The sequence below is a fragment of the Platichthys flesus genome, chromosome 4, assembly GCF_949316205.1.
Source record: "Platichthys flesus chromosome 4, fPlaFle2.1, whole genome shotgun sequence".
NCBI classification, from domain to species: domain Eukaryota; kingdom Metazoa; phylum Chordata; class Actinopteri; order Pleuronectiformes; family Pleuronectidae; genus Platichthys; species Platichthys flesus.
In genome coordinates this window covers 12387520-12413535 of record NC_084948.1, presented here as the reverse complement: position 1 = coordinate 12413535, position 26016 = coordinate 12387520, and the positions used below count along the sequence as shown (strand labels likewise).

General features: G+C 42.9%; 1 protein-coding gene across 1 annotated transcript in view; it reads left to right on the top strand.

The window, feature by feature from the left end:
* The first annotated feature begins 105 nt into the window (after positions 1 to 105).
* LOC133951383 (rho guanine nucleotide exchange factor 17-like) overlaps positions 106 to 26016 on the top strand; it is a 60141-nt gene continuing 34230 nt past the window's right edge. Inside the window, exon 1 of the mRNA XM_062385293.1 lies at positions 106 to 5926. Coding sequence (XP_062241277.1) covers positions 611 to 5926 — 5316 coding nt within the window. The 5' untranslated portion in view covers positions 106 to 610. The remainder of the gene's footprint in view (positions 5927 to 26016) is intronic.

Sequence of the window (26016 nt, the reverse complement as noted above, 5' to 3'; positions counted from 1 at the left end):
CATCTGAAAGAGAGAAAAAGTGTTTTCCTCTCAATCCCCTCAGGGGCTATGATGACAGCCCCTATACCCAAATAGTCCCGCCCACCCACTTCTATCTCAGGCATGAACATGGACCAACAAAAAAAAAAAAAACACACACACACACACAACACAACTCACGGAAATCATGAGAAAATGCAGAAATCCCTGAACTTGTGTATTTCGGGGGCAGCGGCAGTGAGAGAGGCTCCGGGCCCGACGTGCAGCCGAGCCGGGACCCTGCGGTGGGCTGTGGGAGAACAAGCAGGGGGGGTGATAACAATGGAGAAGTTGTGTTTGTGAACAGGTTGAGAAAGTTTGGGCCCAAAGAGGAAGAAAAAAAAAACTTTCCCTCCTTTGCACGGATGTGGTTTCGGGAGTCGACAACATGTAAGTGTTGATAACACAGGGGAGCTCACCTACCTTCTGTGAGGAGCCTCGTTTCACTGGATTTCAAGTGTTTTTATTTTCCTGAACTTGTTGTTGTGTTTTTCCTCGGAGCGGAATGGACCTGGACTCTGAACAGTGATTGATACTGTGACAACAGAGGGGTTAACATGTAAACGTGTGTGAAAGTGAGGAGACCTGAACAATGGCAGGAAGACAGCGGAGGAATGAGGCTGTGTACCGCAGCGTCTCTTTTAAGAAGCTGGGGTCCAGGAGCGGCGGCGAGGAGCAGCCACTCAGACCCGGGGCTTCGGACGCAGCTGGCGGCGCCCTCCCCCCGGAGCAGCCTCTGTCGAGAAAAGTTTCCAAGATCTCTGCCACCACCAGCGCCGCCGCCGCCACCACCACCGCCGGCCTCCCGACCGCAGACCCGAAGAGCGGCTCCTCCACTCCTCTCTCCTCCATTTCTCCATCCATCCGCCAGCTCACCGAGAAGTTCAGCAGCAGCGGATCTAATTCCGTTGGAGGCTCCGCCAGGACGCGCACAGCTCCGCCGGGAGACGGTTCAGTAGTGAGGCGGGGGACCAGCACTCTTCCCCGGGCCAGCGGTTCCAGGAGAGACGGCTCGGTGTGTCGTAAATCTTTTCACGAGGACTTTAGTGGTGGATATTTCGCGGACATTGATTCTACTTCTTCTACAACAACTACTGCTACAACAACTTCTACTACAACTACTGCTGCTGCTGCTGCTGCTGCAGAGTCTCTCACAGACAATAAGGTGCAAAAGTTTCACTCTGGCACCGACTCTGTGTCTGGATCAGACTCAGAGAGGCGGATTTTCACACGTGTATCAACCGACAGCAGCAGCAGCCCTGGTAAGAGAGACTACTCACAGATCAATGCATGTGCCTCTGAACCCAGAAAGTCTTTGATTACTGATGAAGAGGAGGATGTCACTAGCAGAGGGCTTCCTCCGCCTTGTAAATCTCACAGAACTTACCCCTCCACTCACCACGGTGACTTTATTCCCCTGCACCCAGACAAGTGGCCCAGTGTCACCAAGATCAGACAGCTTTTTGATGAGAGAAATAGCAAGACGGACGATTGTGAGAATTTAAAAGCAGTTTGCAGGGACCAAGTACCAGAGCTCAGCCCCACAGAGAGGGCGCCTCTCGCTGATAAAAGTGACAAGCTCTCAGCCTGCAGCTCTGTTAATGACGGTAGGAGTTTGTCTTTGCATAACAAATATAGAGCACAAAGCAGAGAAGGCAGTACGGCAGAGGAGACCCATTGTTGCGGTATGGACTTTAATTGCAAAGCTGACCAGCAGCAGAACTCCAATGATGAGGAGCCTGACGTAGAGACGCAAAGTTCCCACCACAAAAAAGTTTCTGGCAGAAATACTTCACAAAGCAGTAGCAGTCGCAGTTGCGCTGGGGGTAGTCATTACCGTAGGATTAACCCATCTCCATTCAGATCTCACAGTCCCAGCACTGAGACAGAGGCAGTCCGTAAGACCCCCGGGACACCAGGGTCGACATCTGACCCCAACCCTGACCTTCAACCCCCAGCTACTACGTCTTGGAGTCGATCGTTGAGCTTAGACACCTCCTGCTGCTCCAGCTCTCTTCAGCAGCCGACAGTGAGGGAGAGAAGGGATAGACAGGGGGTCGGGCTGCCCAGGGATAGTTTACATTCCTCACATAGCTCCTCTATAGCCCCAGCCCCCACCTCCTCCCCCCCCTCCTCTGCTCCAGCTCCAGATAAAGCCATTACCTCCTCTTCTACTGTATCTCTCTCTGCTGAACTAAGAGCCCCAGCAAGAGTTGCCTCTTCCCTCAGCTCCCGCTGGAGGTTTAGTTCTGGAGACGAAGAGGAGGAACACAACAGGAGAAGAAGAGGAGGTGGAGCAGGTGGTTGGAGTGGTCCCTCTGGCCCGGCTCCATCCCTCTCCTTCAGAGGAGGAGAAAGGGGTGCCATAGAGCGAGGAGGCAGCTATTTATCCCGCAACAAAAATGGGTGGTTGGGTGCAAAGGGCATTGGCAGGTCCTCAGGCAGTGAGGAGGACAGCCCTGGTTCTTTAGGTCCCCACGTTCGAGAGGCAGTGCGACGCCGCTCGCTGAGAAAGAAGAAGAAAGTCACTGGAGCTGCTTTAGCAACAGGCCGTGATGATTACGAAGATCATGATGGCGAATCAGAGGACAGTGACAGTGAAATGGCCTTGACAATGGAGCAGTTAGAGAGGCAGCGCCAGCAAAACACAGGAGGAGAATTTCCAGTGACTTTATCTCGGAGGCACTCAACAAGAGGGCCAAGTATTCATAGTAACAGAGCCAGGGTGCAGCAATGGGAGCGCATCTCCTCACCAATGACATCCTCTGTATCACGCGTGTCAAAGGTCAATATCCCCCCATTTGTGTCCAGCCCTGGTGGTTCACGTTGCAGCAGCCGGTATTCCAGCACTGAAACGTTGAAGGAGGAAGGCAATGCCAACCGTGAAGCAAATGTGATTTTAAATGCAGGTGAGGTTGGAAGCAGCAGTAGCAGGACTGCATCCTTGTCCATGCTGAGTAAAACTTACCATGGGAATTTTACCATGTACCGCTCCCCGAGCTTTGGCCATGGGGATAACTTTTCCCGTACGCCACTGCGATTGCGACCCAAAATTCTGCCCACAGTGACCCCCTCGCCTAATGTACCTGCTAGAGAATGTGTGGGACCTACAGCGGTTCGGGGGGGTGAGCATAAGGCATTAAAGAGTGGAGATGGGGTGGATGATGATAATAAAAACCAAATATCCTTGTCCAACCCTGACATCGCCTCAGAAACTTTGACTCTCCTGAGTTTTCTGAAATCTGACCTGTCAGAGCTCAAGGTTCGCAAACCGAGTGGAGGTGACAGATCTGGTGTTGTGGAGGGGTCAGTGTACAGGATGGGCTCACGGACACAAGGAGGGACTCTTTTACCTTCTGGCCACCGCCCCTCACTGAAAGATCTGACCGCCACCCTAAGGCGTGCAAAATCTTTCACCTATTCAGACAAACCAACCACAGCTGAAAGGTGTTACTTTAGAGGTGGTCCTGCGAGGAGGAGTTGCTCTGAGCAGCAGCTTGACTTGGATGGAGAGAAAGATGGAGGGAGGGTGTCCGTGTCAGACAGAGAAGTAGAAAGTGATGGGGGGGATTTCAGGGGTGGGAGAGGACAAAGAATGAGAGATTATGGATTTGATGACGATAATGAGGAAGTCATGCAATCTCCATTGCAGGAGAGGTATGTGCAAGAAGCGAGGCAAGTCATCCGAGACATCTGCCAGATGAGTACTAGGAAAGAAGATGAAGATGATGATGTACATTTTAGGAGAACTGATGAAGATTTGGAGGATGAATGTTTCCAGGTCACAAAAACAAAAGAGGCGAAGGTAAAAAAAGGCGAGAGTGTACAGGATGAGGCAAGGGAAGATCAAGAGGCTGAGTTTAAGAACACTAAAGACAGGGATAAACATGGGAGGGAGAGAGAGAACAGGGAGAGGGAGAGGACTGAGAGGGATGGACAAAATGTGCAGTTAGAAAAACTAAACAGCAGGGGCACAGAGTACGGGGAGGAAATTAAGAGAGAGACAGAGAGAGCCTTACTAAAGGGCGACTCGGAGGAAAGCATGTTCTACAACCGCTCTTTGGATGAACTCTCAGGCCACGAGTCTAGTTTGACAGATGAAGGGATTGTGACAGAGCCAGAGGTGTGCCCTGGTGACTCCTCCGAGAGGTCATTCCTGGGGTCAGCAGGGGTTAATTTGGGGTCTCGGATACCTAGGGATGTGCTTGGTCAACCTGTCACTGTATGGAAGCAGTCGGCTCTCCATGAGGGGGAATGCTTTAAGCAGGAGGGAGAAGAAATGACAGAGAACAGGGTGAGTTGTACAAATCTTGTGAATGAAGTCGCTGCACCTCCCTCCTTGCCTCTTTTTGCCCGTATGGCTGAGAGTGACTGCATTATCATGGACATGAGCTCTACTGCTGGTATCAACACTGTCAACGCTACCAGTGAGGAGATTAACACCACTAATGTAGCGTTGCAAGGATCAGCTACTACCGTAGGAGGAGGACTTGAAACCCCTGCGACCCCAAGTGCTGTTCGTCGAAGGCGCAAGTTCTCCCCTTCTGGTAATAACAACACTGGGTCTGATTCCAGTAATGGGAGTAATGCTGAGTCAACAACAGGAGCTGTTGGAAATGGGGATACCACAGTCTACCGCTCTCTGAGTGACCCCATGCCTCAGCGATGCTGTACTGTGGCAGAAGAAGGGAATAACACGTTTTCCTCTGTAGACAGCAACCTGTTAGGATCCCTGTCTGTCAAAGGAGGAGGAGGGGTATCTGAGGACTCTGCTGTGGCCACCTTGTCAGAATACAAGGGTAGTGTGGCAAGTGACTTGTCAGTTTACAGCGATGGAGGGCTCCGGGATGATGGCATTCATGATTACAGTGGGGTGATAAGGAGCATTGTATCTGAACCAGGTGCCATGGACAGACTGATGACAGATGACCATGGGAATGGCAAAGCTCCCAAGAAGAAGTCATTCAGTGACCCCAGTCGCCGCAGTGATGCCCCTTTACTCACCCATAATGACCCTCAATGTAAAGGTCAGCCAATCAGTGAGCTGGATCAACCTGGCCAGTTCCCACCTTCCAGCAGTGAGCCGATCCTGAGTGAGCAGAGAGGGGAACTGTGGGAGCCGGAAGCTAAACCTGAACAGACATTGCTAACAGAGCCGCACCGCCACTCAAACAGCCCTAATCAGGTCAAGAAGGCTCGATCACAGTCAGAGGGCCTTCCTCACACTGAGTCCCATGGCGATGAAGATAATGATGTCATAGACCAAGGTGAAGAGGAAAAAGAAGAAGAGTTGAGGAGATTTAACTTTGACCTCCAGCTCGCTGAAGTTTTGTTACCGAGAATGATTCGCCGGCCCGCCAGAAAGCGTCCGAACCGGCTGGCTCACTTTTTCCCTCACGAGGACCCCTTTGAGCCCCCAGAACAGGGTTCAGAGGGGCAGGAGTATCAGAGTGACCAAACTGACCTCACCCCTCCTCTCCCCTCTCCCTTACTGCAATCCAAACCAAAAAACAGACCCAAGCATGTCCGCCACGCCAGCGAACCTTCAACCTTTATCCCCATCTCCCCACCTCCACAACTCCAGTCCCTGAAGGAAGTGGACTGCCTCACTCTCCAACCCACTGCAGAGGCTCCAATGTTAAGTAAACCTCCAGGAGACGAGGCCCCCTCTCTGGAAGCTGTGACTCAGAAGTATATTCTTGAACTAAGCACTTCTGAGAGAGACACTGAGGGCCCAGGGCCTCTTCCAGTGCCTCTTACAGTGCCCAGAGATGGAGCTGAAAATGTGTCGGCTTCAGAGGGGCCCAGCGAGACCAGCCCAAGTGGAATTACAGAAGCTAGGACAAAGAAGAAGGGAACAGAGGAGGCCGCATCCGTGCCGACTGCACAGAGGTCCAAGCCCAGAGTGGTGAGTTCAGATTTTTATCTGTTCTTTTAACCTTGTCAGTGTCATGTTGGACTGAGAGAATGATGTGCGGTGTGTTCAATGCTATATTGTTGCATGGAGTTCTGATAATATACCACCAAATTAATTATTTTCTTTTAATGTTATTTATATTGATAGAAAAATATTCCACCCTCATTTTTAAATCGAATGTGGTTGAATTCAAAGAACTAATGCAACTGTCAAATTTAAATGTTTGTATTTGAGTGAGAAAGAAAGGGGGCAGAGTGTTTTTGTTCTTTTTCAGATTTATTGAAATAGTGAAACTGGATTTTTAGAAGACAAGATCATATTAGAAGATATGGAAAATGTATGTGGTTGGGATTTGTTTAAAACAGTCCTGGATGTTGTCATGCACATTGACACTGGATTTTCTCATATAGTTTCCAACATCAATTTATGTCTGTGTCTGTGCTCCTCTGAAGTGCTGTGAATCAGGACTCATGCTTAGTTTCAGAGTGCGTTTGGGAGCAGTACTACAATACAGAAGTCATTAAAGCCTGACCAGTGTTAAACAAACATCAGAGGATGTTATAAGTTGGATTAAACAAATCTCAGACAAAGGGCATTAAGGAGAAGACTAGGACCGCTGCATGTATGTCTGTTTTTTCTTTCAATATCAATTGTCTCCGGCAAGGATTGAAGAGAGGAGATTTAATTAACAGTTCATCCAAACAGTGCATGTGTGTGCTTGGTGCGTGTGTGCTTTGGTTGTGCATGCGTGTTTGATTCTGTATTTGGGCAAACATTGGGAGACTTTTATATAACAGTAGAAAAGTTAACTGATTTGGCTGTGATCAACAATATCACTAATATCAATATCATGATACGTATAACAGTTAGAATAAGAATAATCATGATCAAGCTAAACTTGTGTAAAACACTCAATATAGATAAAGGCCCACGCTGTAGTTTCTAAAGATTTTCTTTGACTTGTGTAATGATATTGCAGGGCAGCAGGAATTGAATGTGTCTGTCCACGTGAGTCTCAAAGGGCTCACAAAGAGCCGCCGGGCACAGACACGAAAAAGGCCCCCATCACCCCACCTACATAAAATGAATACCCTCAGACTGAAAGACACAAAATGTTGTGTCTCTTTGAGGTAGTTTTACATCTCTTTGTGTCTTGTGTTTCCGGTATATTTTGCCGATGATGGCCGAGGGTCTCCCTGACTCCTCTGGCCTGATTTGCTCATTCTGTAACCAAACCCCTGTCTCTATTCAGGCCTTATACTCAAAGTTCCCCTCTGTGGACTTTGTCATACATGTACATTGCTAGACAAAACCTCTCCTTAAGATCACTCCTCGTGCACATACACATCGACTCGACTGGAGACCCGAAGTTAATATAGCATATATTCCAGGACTGTGGTTTCATTATATAATGTCAGTGACCATTTTGCAGCTCTGGAATCCGTCAGTTCAGGTATGGAGGCCATATGGTGCACATGTATTTCCTTTTTAACCCCTTGTTGCTCCTTGATTCTGACCTGCTCTCATTAAGCTGCTATGTTGCCCCTTGATATACATTTTTATACCCATTGGTATTCCTTAGCTGTTGATTGTTTTACTCTCTTGCTCATTACTGCTTTCTGTGGGGCAGCAGCAGGAGCTGGGGAATGACCCCGCCAGGCAGGAAATGAGTTTAGGGAAATAGGAAGTTGTTTTGGTTACTGAAGTGTTTGATGATGTCCAGCAGTACCGGCTGGCATGTGTGTCCCAGCACTCCATTGTGTTGGGTGTGTGTAAATTTGTGTCCTGTCTGCATGTGTGTGTATTATAAACTGGTTTCCTCTTTTTGTGTGTGTATGTGTGTGTGCGCATATTATTGGTCTGGAATATATCAGTGCCTTGTTGAAACATTTGGAGCCAAGAGATTTGCCAACATACTGTATTTAGAGCAGCAGCTAGACAGCTCCGGGGTACTGTGAGTGAGTGACTGTGTGTGTGTGTGTGTGTTTGATTTGGACTGAATGTAATAACAATTGTGCGAAGCTGAAATGGAACAAAGACCAGTTCTGAGAAAGTAATGAAGGGATAAAAAAAAGAAGAAAGAAGGTGAGAGAAAAGGAACGTTTCCTTTTTTGGAGACTAGAGTTTGGTTCATTTTACCCACAATGCACTTCCTTTTTTCTGACCTTAAAACCTCTCATTGATTCTTCATTTCCCATTTATCCTTTTTTTCTCATCTGCTTCTTGTCTCTCTTGCTTGTCCGGATGTTTTGTCAGTCACAGTCTGTAATTTGCATGTTTGTAACACTACGTTTCGTATGTTGCATTTCTACCACATACTTCACCCCATCACCATTTATCTGTCTTATACTATTTCCCCAGCATTCTTCGTAAAGTTACTGTATTCTTCTTTTAATCTGCCTCTCTCTGTGTCTCTGGAACATTGCAGTGAAGTGAGGTCACACCGTTTGTTATGGTGTAGGCCAGATTGCCAAGTCAAATGTCAGGTAAAGAGAGAGAGGAGAGAGACAGAATCCAAAAAAGAGGAGAGTTGGAAAAAAGCACTCTGGCTGAGAAAAGACCCAGGGATGAAAATAGAACTTAGAGAGAACTGATGACTGAAGCCGCGATGGAGGGAGGGAGGAAGGGAAGGAGCTGGAGTGAGGGATAATTACGTAAAAGGAGAACCACTTTCTACTTATATGTACAATCAATATCTCTACATACCTTCATATGATCGGACTTAATATTCAGAACCATAAGGCACAAAATCCTTTAAATGCATGTTGTATATTTTTTTATTTTATGAGCCTTTTTATAACCATTTTATCCCATTGAGATTAAGACTCTTAATCTGAAAGCTAATAATAGTGTGTATACTCGACCCGAGGGTCGCGTTCGGACGAATTTTGATATTGAAATGATATTGAAATAAATGAAAGGTCCTGCACATACCTGTAGTCTGAGAATCTGTCTCAGTTAGTTGTCTCTCAGGTTCGGACAGAAAATTGCTTCCCCAGCCGCACTATGGTGTAAATTTTTAGCTGCTTAGACATGAACACCGGAAAAAGAGCAGGAGTCAAAAAATTTGTTTGAGACATTTTCCGGACTTTGTTCTTCACATATGAAGAATGCAGCAGGAGATTGTTCGGGTAGGATGCGTATACAACAACAATGTGTCTACAACATTCAGGTGTGGGATGCATGCAGGAAGGAGGATATGACATATTTGTCCTGCGGAAATCTGCTGTGGAGATCGCATGTTTTTGTTTAAGCCATGCGACACCGGTTTCTTATCCTCAGAAGCTCTTAAATGTCATGTCTCTCGAAACTTACATCTTTGTCTTTGTCTTCTACTAGTATTCCTCTCCTTTTTAACCGCTATTTGTCAAGTTACGCATCCCTTTGTGCGTTAAAAACACATCTAATTGCTCACTGGGAATTTCCTGAAAAATCTCCCTGTTGTAATCTCAAATGGGCTCATTTGGACATTCTACTAGAGGACTGGCAGGAGAACATCTGACTCAGACATTTTTATTTTCACATACAGCCCCGTCGGGTAATTTCAGGAAAATGTGCTGAGTTCAGTGCTCGTCTGAAAGCAGCTTACATTGTCCAAAATGTTGAGGTCCTCTTGCTGGAACAGATTTCCTGGATTAAAAAAAAACATGAATTTAAATGTGAAAAATCAGTATTAAGACATTTAGTATGTGAGAAAACTGTAGTAACATGGAGCAACAGTAATTGACAATTCAGGGTTATCACCCTAAACGGATCATATAACAAGTAGAAGAAATGATCAATAGATTTTTTTCAACTTTTCCCACAGCATCTCCTGGTGAACAGCATGAGTGTTCACCAGCTCAGTTTGTCCTGTCAAGGCAAACACTTCTCAGATAAAGAACAGCTCCTCCTTCACAGCAGCAGCTCAACAGACAGGTTCAAACAAATAGTGCTGTAAATTATTACTTACCGCTGTTTGTTGAAAAAGTCCAACCAGATACACACATTGTTTTTTCCTCTGTGCGATGCCTGATAATCCCTCATGAATGAGTGTGTGTCTGCGTGTTCATGAGCTTCCCCTCACTGTTTAAGTATTTTTCACTTAAGCAGGCAGCAGGAATGCTGCCTGTCTTCCCTTCTGCTCTTGTTGCATAACAGTCACAGTCTTCAACTTCCCAAAAGATATGCCGAATCCCAGGGACTCATGTGTGTCATGCATCACTGGCTCATTTTAATATAGCATCATTTGATTTCTCTAATCGTATCGAAATCTAATTTCATTAAGCATTTCATTTCAAAGAGTTTAAATGTTTTTTTCTCTAAACCCCAATATTTGATGCAAAAAAACTCTCATATACATCTGTGTCTTATACAGACAGCCACTTCATAATTTTGCTAAAGTAATACTGTCTAAAATTAGCAATATTCCTACCAAAATAAGGCTATATGATGAAAGTAAATTGATTAAAACCATGAATCTGTGCAGTCATTCACTACCAAACTTCAGTGCTGGCAGTCAGTGGTGCAGACATAGTTTAGTCTGAATTCAAAAGAATACAAAAGAATTAATGTGCTTTTATGGACTTCCTGCATGACTTGAACAAAGGGCAGCGGTCAATGCACCGTACTCCTCCTTCTATCTTAAAAGGTGATTCAGAGACATATGAAATCATTCGTCTTTAAAGATCCTGTTGATGGAGCCAGTGCAGGTTTATGGAAAGGATGTTTTTGAAAGCGTTCTAATGGTAGAGAGGGAGAAAGAAAGTCAGATAGAAAAAAGAGACAAAATGTTTGTGCTCTCCACTGAAAGGACTTGGTCTGAGAGTTCAGTGTTTACAGCTTCCAGATTTATCACCGACTTTGTTTTATCAGGCCACCCACGTGGAATCAAATACTTTCCCTCTGTCCAGTCCTTCTCTTTAACTTCCCTTTTACAAGCCCCACTCCTCCCCACATGGAGCCATACTGTGGAGGAAATGTAAAGCTAGAGATGTGGAGATATTGCATCAGTTGACTGGATTGCTGTAAAGGTTTCACTTTTAAATGACTGTGGTATTCTTTGGCCTAAAACCAACTCTTGTCTAAAGGTGTGACTGAGAAACTTTGAAACACATTACACGGAGGAAATGGTTCTCCATCAAGTGAATGATTGTGGTCTGGCCATATGGGCAATATGCTGGAATGTTCCTTCACATAAAGATTATTGCAGCAGACTTTTTGTCCATAAGTCGCAGTGATGCGTGAGGTGGTTGTTTCTTACTTGATTAAATCTATTTTAAAATGTTCTGGTTTTATGTACATGGGTGGGCTTGTACTGGAAAAACTGACTATTTTACTTTGATCCTGGCATTTGCTTGAGGCCTGTACAGTCTGATCGAGCTGTTATTCTAAAAAAATTGACAAAAATGAAATGCCCCAGAAATTGTGAGGGTCCAAAAGAACCATCAGCATTCCTGCCACATCAAACTCTTTTCTTAAGCTTTCAGAAAAAAAACATGGCGACCTCCTAGAGAGGACCTTCTCCTGATGTAAATATAATTTAAATGCAAAGAGCCCTTTCTAGGGTAAAGAAAACAACAAGTTGTACAATTTAGATGAAATACTCTAGTGAAAACATAATTTGATTATTTTATAATCAATTTCAGCCCAACTTTTACACACTGAACCTTTAAGCGAAGGAAGGAGCTTATGCAATAAGCAACTTGCCCCTTTGACTCATCGCACACAGGATATAGTGTGGGTGGATACAGGGGGTTGGTTTTTTGATTGGGTAAAGGTCAATGCAGATTAAGTGAAGTCCAGAAAGTGAGGGATGCGGAGAGAGCTAAAAGTTGAAAGAGGAGATGAAAGAATGAGGATGTGATCTGTTCTGGTTAAATGTCACCAAGATTCAGCAGATCAGAGGGAAAAGGTGGGAGGGATTGGAGCTTCAGAAGGTCACACTGACACACTGAGAGACTCTGACCATTTTGATTTGACCTTGTGCAGGTACCAAAAGCTCAAAAGGATGGATCACTGTGCTGAGAGACTGACTGTAGTCTGGAGCTGTGTGTGTTTTTGCTATGGTTTCTAAGCCATCCATAGCTTGTAAAATCAAACCATCTTTGGATAAATATCTATTTTTCGTTTATTTTTTTATTTTTTTCCCCCTTTAGTTTATTCTGTATCCTATTTGCTAACATTGAGGGGTGGAGTTTATTGCCTGTACTACAGCCTGTCACTAGGGGGTGATCAAGATGTTTTGGCTTCGCTTTCGGGAGTTGGCATATCATCATATTTAATCATTTATTTGTTCTGAGACATATTAGCTGTTTCTGTTGTCACCATGCTAAGCTAAGATAGCTGCTCGCTGTATCTTCATATTTATCTTTAGAAGTGCACTTCTCAAAGTAGCAAACTACACCTTTTAACTTTTCCTCCTTTTTCTTTCCAAGTAGCCTTCAATTTAGCTTAGTATTTAGCAGTACTCTGATAGGTTTTTAATACTTGTATAAAATTCAAGGCCTTGTATGTGTTGTCCAGGTTTTTATTTTTGAGGGAAATCAACTCGGCTGAAATGTCGTGTCATTGTAAACACAAGGTTCCATCTGGTTTCTCACAGTGGTAGTAAAGCGTCTGTGGGAAAACCGCCCTGGAGGTCCTCCTCCTTGCTCGGTGACAGTTGCAATATAATACAATCTTTAACTTTTCCCGTCATAGGGTATACCCTGTTTTTTTGTTTTTTTTATGCACTGAAGCACAACAGTGGAAAATTGTGATGATTTAAGCGTGTGAACAGCAACTTGTCAGGTTCTACCTTCTTATTTTCCTTCTGTAACCCTCACTTCTCGTCCGAGTCGCTCCCCTCTTGACTGTCCTGACTTTCTCCCTCTCTCCTCTCCCCATCTGTGCGGATCCACCCAGTGTAATTACAGAGCACTTTGCTTATGTAAGGAAAGCCTCTTCTGAAACAGCACTTTCTAGCAGAGCTGCTATTTCAGCTCTTTTGTGCCCATGCAGATTTCTTCTTGATGAAAGTGAGCATGTTAGTGTGCGACATGAAGAATGAGTTACAGCCTCACCTGGTTCTTCCACTGCTTTGGAAACGGGGTCATCTGTTAAAGATTGTTGGTGTGTGTGCCGTAAATATAAACTAAAGTGAAGCCGAGGCAGGGTTTCTCCAGGTCATGTTGGTCTCCTATAGTTTTCTGTCTGAGTCATACATCTGCATCCACGTGGCCATAGAGACGTCTGATGTGAGAATTCCAGGTTTCAGTTTGTTGATGATTCGCCTCGAGTGGGGCTTCACTATTGTCCTATATGTGGAATCATTATGTTGGTGATGACATTTTGGGGAAACAAAAGAAAATCGAAAAGATCTACTGCCACAAAAATACTATAAATCAAAAGATATACTTTCCAGATAAAAGACTCATTAACGAAGTGAAGAATGAAGATGTTGCAGGTCTTATTAACACAGCAGCTCACACAGGCCCTGTTCAGACCTGGTACTAACGTCCGTCCTCAGAGATCCAATCACAAGTGGTCAGCTCTAAGTTCAGTAGCTCACATCTGGCATTGAAATTTGTCCCCAATGTGTCTGCTATGACCACTTGTGACCTGATCTCATTTTCCCACTCTATTTGCAAATTATCATGTGTTTGTCTGTGAGTGTGGGCAATGCTACCGTTCACCATTTTTAGTATTTTACTTTTACTAATTTTGAAAAAGCTACAACTCCTTTTTTTTAAATATATTATAGTCTCTGCCAATTTGTTTTTGCATTCTGTTTATTCTTCCCTGACAATCAACAATCTATCCATCTATCCAACAATCCCCCAAGCAGTATGTCAATGTTGTTAAAACTCCATGAATAGGGCTTATACTTGTCAACATAATATGATAATCTGAATATTCCACCTGTCTTTATACAATTTTCGCTGATGCGGAGTATGTTGTTATTCAGGTTAAGTTCTTATAAAAAAATGCTGTTTACAACATTGTCTTATTCAAACTCATTGGGTTAATATCATAATATCAGTATCCATGTAAACAAAGTCGGTGTTGACATTGTGGAGGTGACCACAAACCAATCAACATATGGATAATGAGAAGCATGAAGGTTAGTTTGATTCTTTGTGAAGGACGTCAGCTGAGTAGGCGGTTCTTGGCCCAGGGTGCATTTGTTAATACCAGGTCTGAGAGGGGTCACAGCAGAATAGGCCCATTAGTTTTGCGTGTGAGCATTTAACAGCGGGGACTGTGTTCATTTTGCCAATGGGTATGGTAGAAGCTGTGCCTAGTATTTTACATAGTTTACAAAATTCATTGGATATCCAAATATGTTGGGTCTTTGAGAACAAAAGCAATATTGTTATCATATAATATCAGTCAAATGCCATAACACTGACATACACACACTCAAACACAGTATTGTTCGCTGGGTTTCTCCTTAAGTCACAAACTTATTCTGATTATCGTTAACGTCTGACCCCGTCACTCACACAATGGTACAACTGTGTCATTTGTGGCCTGTATAGCCTAGCATAGTTTCCTGCGTGGTCGGACACACACACACACACAGACTAACACACTCTACAGAGGGCCAACTTGGCCGTTCACTCTTATTCTCTCCCTTGTTGTTTGTCACCCGGAGAAACATGACAGTAGAAATATTTAGCTTCTTCTTCTTCTTCTTCTTCTTCCTCCCTTCTCCGTTCTTGTCCTTATCTTTCCCTCAACTGCTCCCCCATTCGTCTTATGGCATCAGTCCGTCGGTTTGGATCATGCTCTAGTTGCCAGTTGAGAAACTCTCGTCAAAATGGGAATGAGAGGTGCTGGAAGAGTCGGAGTGTCGTTCCCGAGTGGCTGCTGGGGTCTCGGATTAAGGCGCAGGGCGAGGAGGAAGATGAGCGGCGGAGAGAGAGGAGCGCCAAAGTGTCCTCACAGGCAGGTGGAGTCGGTCCTTGGTGTTTTTGTGTGGAGTGTTTGAGAAATAGTTCACCACTATTGTTTGAGGGTTTAGCAATGAGTTTAATATTTTAACCAAAAAATGGAATATTCTAATATAAGGTACAAATATATTTCGTTGTGTGTGTGGTAATTATTGTGCCTTTGTCACAACAGCAGTTAACATATCTGTGACTTTATCAAGATTCTTTCTTAGATTAAAACAATATTAACTATATTTATTGAGTTGCAGATCTTTAGTTTCCTTTTGTTAGGAATCGCCCACTCACTCAAAATGAAATGTCATAAAACAGATTTTAAAAGCTATATTAAAATTAAATTTCAAAGCTTTAATAACAATCATTTTAAAAGCTATAATAATAAAGATATATTTTAAACTTGCAATTTCAATACAATCTATATATAGAAGAAATATAATGGGATAGAAACACCTACTTATAATAATGGACAGATAAAATTGAATAAAATCTAAAACATGAATGCAATAAAATGATCTCTCTAAACAGTCCTTGATCAAAAGCCAGAGGGAATTACCATTGAACACTTAGACTCAAGAAGAGTAACTGATTTGTATTTCCAAATTCCGAAAAATCCCCAAAGAGCGACACATTATTATCCCTCCCTGCCTCCACTCAGGTGAACGTTAAGAGGCTTAATCTTCCTGGAAGCCGCCAAACCTTTGAACGCAAAACATTTTTGTCGCAAGATGAGTTCATAAAACCTCTGAGTCAGCCTGAAAGTATGTTGACCTTACCTCAACCTGATAAAACTTGTACGTGTGAATTAGAGTGAGAAGGAGGAAGGCATAGGGGAGTGTTTGTGTGAACATCAACAACTTTGATGCCAAATCATATTTTTGATGAGATGAACGGTCCGTTCTAGCCCCCCTTCCTCCATCTGTCTCTTTCTCTTGTCTTTGTCTTTTCCAATTTGTCTCTGTCAGTGGCAAATGTCGAGTTTTTAACAAGCTCATACAAACACAGGCCTATCACCGTCGATATAACAACTGTTTGGCTGTGTAGCCTTTAAACCTGTGGATGTTCCTCTTTGGATTATAACACGGGATTCTTTATTTCACATTTATTTTAAATGCAAATATTAGACAAAAGTAGTGTAACAGTGTTGAAGTGCAGTGATTAAATGGTATGTGCCAACTAAAATGGGTTTAGGTGCGAATTTATTTAGTTAGATAAGAAGCAATTAAACTTGACTTGAGTCACACTGTCACACACATCATGTTTCCCATGATTTTCTGCTTTTGTTTTGGATTGTTTGCATGTGGTGAGGAGTTAAAGTGTCGCTGTAAAATGGTGTTTCTCTTTAAAACACAGTTTGAGAATACATTTTATTGATAGTTAAGGTTCTTGGAAACATATTTTACATAACTTTACATCAAGAACATTGCAGTATTGATCATCAAGCTCTTCAGTTAATGTTCACATCAAAATTGTCTGTGGCAGCACTAGACAAGGGTGTAAAGACTGTGGAGCTGCTAAACAGTTTCAGGGTGGAACTTGCACAGGGGTTGTCAATTACTGTCATTAAAAGGGATGTATGTTGACTGTATGATTGCATGATCCAAATCTTAGTCAATCTTTCTGTTTTCAGTGTGTAGCAACAGTGATTTTGAAAAGTGTAACAGGTTGGAAGTGTAGGGGGAGGCAATGCCGTCTGAAATGGGTTTCCCAGGCAGTGGCAGATTTGGATGTCTTCCAAATCTGTTTCCATGAACAATTCCTGATTCAGTGAGGTGCACATTCAAGTCATTCCTTGTTTACTGTTTCCTCTATTTTTTTTTAGCAGAGACAAAAATCATTTATTAAGGAAATGTTTCCTTTTTCACGCACATGGTATACTTCATAAAGAGCGTAGAAAATCTATTTGTTGTATTGTTATAATTGTTAGTAAGCTCCCATTTTTTAAGGGCTGTTGACAGGACAGGGGCCCTCCAGGGGCCAATCACATTTCAGCTGGCTCATTAGCTTTTAAAGGAACATGCACTCAAAACAGGTCACTCTGAGCAGGGGTGTTTTAGCCAGGGTAAAAAGGGTGCTGTTTTAAATTATCCCTGTGGTATTTTGACCAAAATATGTTACAGACATTTCATTAAGACCCCAAGGAACCATATCAACTGGGGTAAAATGGGCATAATATGTCCCCTTTAAACCCAAAATGCAGAGGAAAGGTCTCTCCAGTTGGCGAGCAAATGTGGTGTCGGAATTGCAGACGCAGGGTTTCTTTGGGGTCTTAAAAAGTCTAAATTTACCTTACTGAAACCTGCAGAAACCCTGTTGGTCAGAGAATAAATGTCTAAACTGAAACTGGTAAAGTGTTTCCAGTTGCCTGTCTTGCCAGGCTTTGCTAGCAGGCCGTTTAAATTATGATTTATTTTTTTTGTCTGAGACAGTGTGTGTATGTGCTGACCTGCTGTCCCTTGGCCGTCCCTCGCCCATTTATCCAGCGGTGTGGACATTTAGCCAACTATAACAGCGGTAATCACTATGGCAATGATGAGAGTTAATGATGATTGCCATTGTCTGTTGATTGCATGTGTGTGTGTGCGTGTGCGTGTGTGTTACTGTGTGTGTGTGAGGGTTCATACAAAGGCTCCATCACCCAGTGACAGCCAGGGGTTGTGGGTAATCGGGTCCGTTTTTTCCCTCAAACAATGTCGTCCTTCTTCACTCCTCAATAGGCTTCTTATTTCCAACCAGGCCTTGACTTTTTTCTTCCCTTCAAACATTTTTATTTGGCATTTTCGATTGTGTGGCTATGAAATGTTATTGTGAAAGGACCAGAGATTATTTAGGGTTCACACAGAGATGCCATTCACGTTAAACATCACCGGAGCATATTTTCTTGCCGAAATGTCAGGCCAGGCCTAAATCTCAGTCACTGATATCCAGTGTAACAACAACACAAGCATTGTTTTTTTTAACCATGTAGGGATGTAAGAAACAAGCCCGCAGCCACATCTCAGGCTCCAAAACCAATAGTTCAAACAGTCACAGGTGAAGTGGGAACACATGCCAGTTGACCTGACACTTTTTTTATCAAGCTCATTATAGCTTTCATGGTCATTATGTCGCACGTTATCTTCACACGTCACATTTCACATAATTTCGGTGCCGCTGCAACCATCAGTGAACAGCTACAAGGTTGTGAATGAAAGCAGAGCAGACAAAACACTCATGATTAGAGACGCCAGCTCCTAAAAATAGTCCCCAGTCTGACCTCGAAGTGAAAAACTCTCTTATGAGGTTTTGAGGGAGTCTTGCGTCCTTGTTAGTCATCAGATGAGATTTCTTTCTTCACATAGGCTTTTTGCACTTCCTGTTTTTTTTCCGATATCATCATCTTCTCTTCTCTGAATCCCTTGTTTACTTCTGAGACCTCTCTTCAGCCTGGTAATAAGGCTGACTGCCATTTTGTTTCATCGTTCAGTGTGACACCGTGTTCGTGTGAAGATGGAATTCTGCTTTCATAAAGCTTGAGTGCTTCTGCAAACTTACTGAAACTACACTAGTGTGATGCCGCTACTGGATGCGTGAGCAGCACTTCTGGAACATCTTGACTTTAATTTTGCCGCCCATGTTATCAGGTTAGAGCAGCCACACTGCCCGCATTATATGTGCTGCTCTTCTAGAGAGTTGGAACGTTTTTATTTTTTTTTATTTTTACATTTTCAACACTCTTTTTCCTGTTTCAAAGTAAAAGTACTCTAGCATTTCTGTCGACTGAATCCCTTCATTTGTCTAAACAATGTTACCGCAGGACCAACAGATGCACGGCTAAATACTGAAGAGTCCTGGCATTTAGTTGAGTACATTGACATTGTTTTATCAAGTAAATACAGTACTGGCAGCAAAAACCCTCACCTAGCAGCGACTCAGAAGTAAGCAGCCTGTGTGTACAACAGAAAAGCTCGAGACGAAGCCATCACTGTCCATCATGCTCCAATGTATATCTAGTTTATCGTCTCTTTTCCTCTAAATGGGCCCATCATTTACTAGAAGAAAGTCATCCTATGTTGAACAAGACGTTTTTACTCATGTTACAAATCAAGTTAGAATCAGGTCCGTTTTCTGCTGTACAAACAGATGTCTTTTTGAAATTTGTGGAGTCATTCAGATTACCTTTTCGCTTCCCTTTAAGGACCTAGACTCTATATCCATTTTTATATGCAGTCAGTGCTTCAGACATTGATCAGGTTAATTGTACAAGTGTCTCTACAGTAAAATACAAGTAAAGGCTGTTGCAGCATAAATGAGTCACAGTTGAATAATCCTCTAAAAGCCTTTTTTTAAAATCCAGCATGTGATCCATGTGGCAGTCTATCACTGTCCACGTTCATATACAGACTTCAGAAACATATTCTTTATATTTGAGAACTTGCGGTATTGGCTTTTAATTTGAAAAACGTGTGCAGAGGTGAAAACAGCATGGATCCTGCCTTTTAAGGAGCTATTCTGTGTTATCCCTCTGTCAGGAGCCATAATTGTCTTCATTGAGAGGGCAGGGCAGGAAGTGGGTTTGGGGGAGGCTTTCTTTTTTGACCATCAAACGTGCAGTCACACAGACACACACATACACACACTACCATCCATGTCAAAGCAACAACAAAGAAAAGACAGAGGGGGAACTTTTTTAGACTAACTCTATGCAAGTCTTGTTTTGGCTCGAACGATGGTCACCCCCATGTGTATTTATTGTTGTCCATGGCAACTGTGTATGTGGGATTGGTGTGTGTGATACTGTAGGAATGTGGTGACATCAGAGGGCCTAGTTTCTGTTTGAGAGAGGGGAAGAAGAAGGATGAGGAAAGGAATAAGTTTGGCACCACAAAACAAGCTTTTGTCTCGTCCACACGTTTCTCGTCACCCCATCAGTCTCTTCGCCCTCTATATGTTTATCCCCCATTTTTTTCCACCCACTGAGATCATGCCTTCGACGTCGGTCTCGCTTGCTTTCTCTCTGACCCCGTCTACGTCTTTCTCCTCCTGTCTCCTTCACCTCTCTCGCTCTATTTTTATCCCCTCTCCCGCTGAGCTCACATCTGGATCTTATTGACAGAGTGAACAGCCCTTCAGCCATAAAAGAACCTCTGGACTTTCTGTGTGTGTGTGAGTGAGTGTATTCATGTGTACTTGGTATAAGCGTGGCACATAAACACCACTGGATTGACAGGAGGTTTCAACAAACCACTCATGCATTCACACGTAGGGAAGGAAAGTTCAGCAGCAGCCACAACACGACTATTTGCTGTAAAATGTTTTGTTCAGGAGCAATGTCTGTGTATTTTTTTAATTTATTTTTCAATTGGAATCCATTTACAGGCTCTCACGAGGAATTTAGTGAAATATGAACAAGCATAAATATAAACAAACTTTTACTTAAGAACTGCTTAACTTGTATCTTCCATATGAAGAAAAATGACCTCTGAACCGGTTGCAAATATGTGATCAAACAGGTTGATTTCTTAGTTAAAGACATTAGATTCTCAGTCACCCAGGTTTTGTATCGTCTTTACGTCTTTACAACTGGACCAAAAGGCTTCTTCAGCTCCGACGGACTAGTTGGTGGTTCAGGGATTTAACCTGATCTGTACCTATGTTGAGAGTCGCTATGTAAAGAGGGCATATCGATGAAGGGCAGGTTGTATTTATTCAATGTTTTCCTTGGTTCTTATTCCTCTCTCAAATCCTTTTTAATCTCCTCAATTGAGCTCATATTGGTGGATTCATACACATGTTACACCACAGTTGCTTTGCATTTGATGCCTGGAGTAGATCTGCAAAACTTCATAGTGTTTGAGTTGGAAAACAGTTACTGCACATCAACATGCATCCAATTCTGCATCTTATAGTCAGCCTGATGTTAATAGAAAGCTGTGTTTGAAATATTGCCCTTCATTTTATGGTTATTCCTGTTACTCTGGAACAATGGTCTTGCAAATCGTGGAACAATATGGCTGAGAGTGTTGCACTGTACCGAGTGTGTGAATATGCATAGGTTGTTTTTCTAAAGCCACTAAGCTAAAATGAGCCGTGCACTTAAAGTTTTGAATTGTCTTCACATCTTATCCAAGATCCAGAACAAATAATCTCACTTTTAACTCTGACCAATAAGTATATGCCAGATAATATTACATCAAAGCTTCAGTTGAATGTCTGATTGTATTGTGGGCATACAGCACTTAGCCTCCTATCCAATGCAATTATTCTAATTCATTTGACTACATTAAATATAGTTGTCAGGGACCATACAAAGACATGTGGTGCACATTTTACATTCTTATATATAATTTGTGTCAACAACACAAAAAGATATTTCTCTTGGTGGCCATTTCGGGCTATCAACTAGGATATCTGCTGTAGATTTATAAAGCTTAACTTTTGTCATTGTCTCGTCAGCAGTCTGAAAACCCAGTTATACTTTGAGTCAACAGACGCTCAGATGTCTCCTGTCATGTAGAGACTCGTGGTAAATCATAAATCTGACAACCGCCTCCGTTGCTGACGTTTCTCTGTTCATTGCCGTCTGATGTCAGCAGCCTCCAGGGTCGACGCCAAACCTCTTGACCTCTCTTCGCTCACCTCTGTTTCACCTCTGTGGCAGTTTAACTCTACATGCATTAACCAGCAGAGTATAACAGACAGTTACATGACAGCCTTTCTTATCTAATGGTGACGGGCTGCAGCGTGTGAGACACTCACAGAGACTGTGATTTGACTGTCAGTTTAAAAGGGGGATGAAAGAGTATGGACAAGGCTCAGTGAGAATCATAACTCATGCCACATGAATAGCGGCCTCATCGCTGTGGTCCAATTCAGGGGTCTGTTGAGGATTTCCTATTTGTGTCACCTGCTTGCAGCTTGTCCCGCCCTTACTTTTGCATCACAACCTACTTTGAGCTTCTGCATTTACTGCAGCTTAACTACCCAGACACTTAGTTTTTCTAGCCTCATCACCAACATGCAATTAATCCTGGGATAGGTTGTTCCGGGACGGGTCCCCCTGTTGGATCCTTTGTTGTGCCAGACTAGCCAGGCCACTGTGACGCAATCTGTCTTCAAATGGAGCCTCTGAAGGAGGCGGCCCCTGAATTGAGACACACTGTCTGTGGTGGTTCATAGAGTTGTAGATTTATTTATGTTGCTAAACTATGTGTTAAGCTGTAAGGGTAGTGATTGAGCAGCTTGTGTGTGGGTGAGTGTTTGTGTGTGTGTATATATGCATGTTCATATGGTGGTGTGGAGATTTTTTTTTTGACTCCATCCTTATGAAGACACCCAAAAATCAGTCCTCACAGTTTCGAATGGTGGTTTAGGGTCAAGGGTCATGCTGAGATTGGATTTAGTGTTAGAGTTGTGGTAGGCATTTAGTTATGGCGGTAAAGGTCAGGGTAAGAGGCTAGGAAATGCATTATATAAATGAGTATCCTCACAACTAGGGTAAAATAAATAGTGTGTGTGTGCTCTATTATTAGGTAGAGGAATGGTGCAGGCCTGGGAATGTTGTCCTCTTCAGAAAAACAAACTTCTCTCCCCCTCTGTCCCCCTCTTTCTTTCCATGCTCTTCATGTGAGATGGGAAAGACATGATGTGGAGGGAAAGATAAGGGTGAGGAAGATGGCATGAGAGAGGATGAGAGAAGGGAGGAGCTGGTCTTTTCCTTCTTGCAGAAAAACAATAACAGTGCCTCACTCTCACCTCTTATGCTCAGTTTTTTTAAAGTTATGATATAGATCTATCAACCATTCAAGGGCATAAGCAAAAATGCTCTAAAAATACACAGCTGCATTTAATTATTGACTTGTCGACAGCATGGCATCAGAAATATGTGACTCCATATACGTACACAAATTAATGTGGATTTAATCTTAATACTTTTGAGAACGCTAGGCTTGAGGCAAATTCTTCGGGTAAGGCTAAAAGAAGGTAATGGTAAGGTGTGGCTGATATAACTGGTTGTGTTAGGCATGGCTAGATTAATTTCCCAGGGGGCATCAAGGAAAAAAAGCTTGTTCACCCTATTGACCTCCATTGTACATGGTCAGTTTCCCTGAAATTGTGAAATTTCTAACTGGTCAAAGAACCACTTGCATCTGGCTTTTGTCTGCAATGGAGTAGATAGAATCAGCATTCACTCCCGGGTCAAATGTCTGTGTCGTTTAGACATAGTTTTTTGATCGGATCTGGGTTCAATCGGCAGAGATGGAAACATCCAGATGAACGCATTCATTTGGTGAGACGGCGAGGTGCGAGAGCGCCTCGGTTGGGTTGATTGCCTTCCTCATTTTACATGTATTTGAAAAATCCGTATATACCTGCTATCGTTGGTTTGTTAGAGGTTTAGCTTGATTGACAGAACATTAATTGTCAATAATTGTGTAACTGATTAATCGTTTTTTGTCCTGAATTTACTTTAACTTTCTAATTGTGTAGCTTCGCTAGTTCAATAGTTTTCTGTGTTAGTAAGCTCAACATCTTAAAAAAAAAATGATTTCTAACATGCACTGAAAAACCGACATTGAATTTGATCAATAGAAAAATAATTGTGGGATTTATTGATAAAGCATAACATCTAGCAAACAGAACGGTTGGCTGTAGTTTTGCTATGATGCCTGATATTTTCTGTGTCTAAGACACTTCCAAACAAGCACAGTTCACCCAAAAAATTGGGTCTATATTGCACTTCAGTGATTTAGATTCCTAACACATTCTTTTTGATTTATCAAATTATGTAGAAACAAAAAATATGTGATAACCCTGTCTTTAGTGTCTTTTTGATTCAGGGAATTAATTCTGTTAGGGCTAATATGATATTGTCATTAATTACAAGTAACCTACATTTCCATAAAGTAGCCATATGTCTATGGATTGTGCTGAAACAATAAAACAAATACCATGTAGCATGAGTTAGAAAGCAACATGATATAATAATAGAAGTGTAAGTGTCTCCCAGCTCCAGAAACTCTTTCTCTATTCTGATAAAAAAATATTGAGAAATATATTTTTGGAACTTAAAGTCAGAAATGTCACAGATTGTACTAAAGGTTGTGTGTGCGTGTCTATGTGTCTTTGTGTGCGCGTGCTCAAACAGACATGCTACCTGGATTCGTGCATTCCAGTCCTTTGGGTTCAGGCCAGAACATTCTGGGAAGCAGGCCGGTGCCACAAGAAGGGAGGTGAAGATAAAAAAAAAAAAAGAAAAGGAAAGGACTCTGGCTTCTTATAATTCCTTCCATTCTGAGGCACAGATCCCAGGGGTTATTTTTGTCCCTTCAGAGGAGCCGTAGCCATAAACAGGCTGATTGTGATGTAATCTTTTTTCCTCCTCTCCTCCTCCTCCTCCTCATCTGTCCCTTTTACTGCTCTGTTAAAATATTAAATAATCTTGGAATATGCCCTGTGTCACATGAGACTGAGGATAAAACCTTGTTTTTTCTGCCATGTTGTAAAAGCCCAAGACTTTTGCAGAAAGCCTTTGTGGAAAAGTAAACATCAATGAATTAGTTCCTGGTAATATATATTTATCTTTGTGTCAAATACATTTTACTGTGTGCATGTAGATGCTATCACAGTGTCACAGCGTCTAAGAGTGGATGTGTGAGGACTTTAGGAAAGTTTTTAAACTGGGCGTCACTGTAGAAATGGCAAGGAACATTTAGTTTGAGTTTAGTCAGAGTGCGTTCGCTGATCTAATCACTCCCAGTGAGAGCAACACTGGGATTGAGCCCGTATCACACACACACACAGACACACACATGCAGACACACACACAACACTGCCATATAAGGAGAGAGCGAGAAGGAATCGTCAGGGTTGAAACAGGGGGTCTCTTTTCTTCTCTCCCTCTTTCTTTCTCCCATTTTCTCTCACTATCCTGAAGTTCACTGGCAGCTCTCTCTCTCTTCCTCTCTCTCTCCCTCCCTCTCTTTATCTTCTGTTTCAGTTTGCTCTCCCAAACATCGAAACCGTCTCTCTTTCTCTCAGAGGACGGTCCACACCCAGTTTTGGAAAGCTTTCTCTGTCCCATTTAAGCCTTTTTGCTTCCTCATTGACTTTACCCATGAGTACACATTAACTAAACTGCTCAAATAGACCATTGATATTTACCCAGTCCAAACACATGGTGCCCAGGAGTGTAAGGCCATGAGAAAATACGTCAGAATCTAGAGTAAAAACAAACAAAGGAGCACTTCCACTGATACAATGCAACAAATGCAGTTATATTTCCTGTGTGGCTGTTGTTCTCACTTCATTGTTATTCACTTTTTTGTGCAGATATTTAATGTCCCAAAATGTATTTTAGAGATTGAGCCCTGCAGCCGACCCCATGTGATTTGACATTACATGAGTTTTCATTAGTTTGGCTAAACCAGCGAGTTGTAAACCACTTTTTGCATTTGAGCAGCTTATATCAGTATTTGGCAACATGAGGTTCTTATTGGAATCCAGCGATACTTGGGCTTGATAGTTGATTCAGTGTCGTCTGTCTGTGAAATGTACGCCTGAAAGGCCTGTTTTTTGATGCGTTATTGATCCCGTGTGTTGGTTTGTTGGTATAACGTTTTTCTGTATCCCTGTCCTCGTCTGTGTGTGTCTGTGTGTATGTGTGTCATTTTTTCTTCCCTGAAGTCACGCGGAGCCTCTGGGACGCACAGCATGTTTACGAGGAGGCAGAAAGTTCAGTGAGACACTGTATGTGAATATTTTGACAAGGCAGTGGTTAATGTGTAAAGTAAAAAATGACAGAGAGCACCCCCTGTGGCTTCAGTGTGTGTGTGTGTGTGCTGTAGTGGAATGTAACGGTTTCATTTGAGCAGTTATAAACGGATCCACTTCCTGGGAGTATCCGGTGTGTGTGTGCGTGTGCGTGCTTGCGTGCGTGTGCGTGTGTGTGTGGATAAAGAAAACTTTATCCATTTTTGGTTCTGTCCCACTGGGGGCACTACTCATCGGAGGATAGTCTTCAGTCAGGTCCTCGTCTGTTCACATGGACCATGAGCACAAAGCAGCTCTTTATGTCTGACATTCCCCATTTCAGCACATATCTTTATGTATGTAGCCTCGGCCTATATGTGCTGGTTTGACCTGTAACATTTGTCTTTGTTGCACGAAAAAGCTAGAGGGATGAAACGTGTT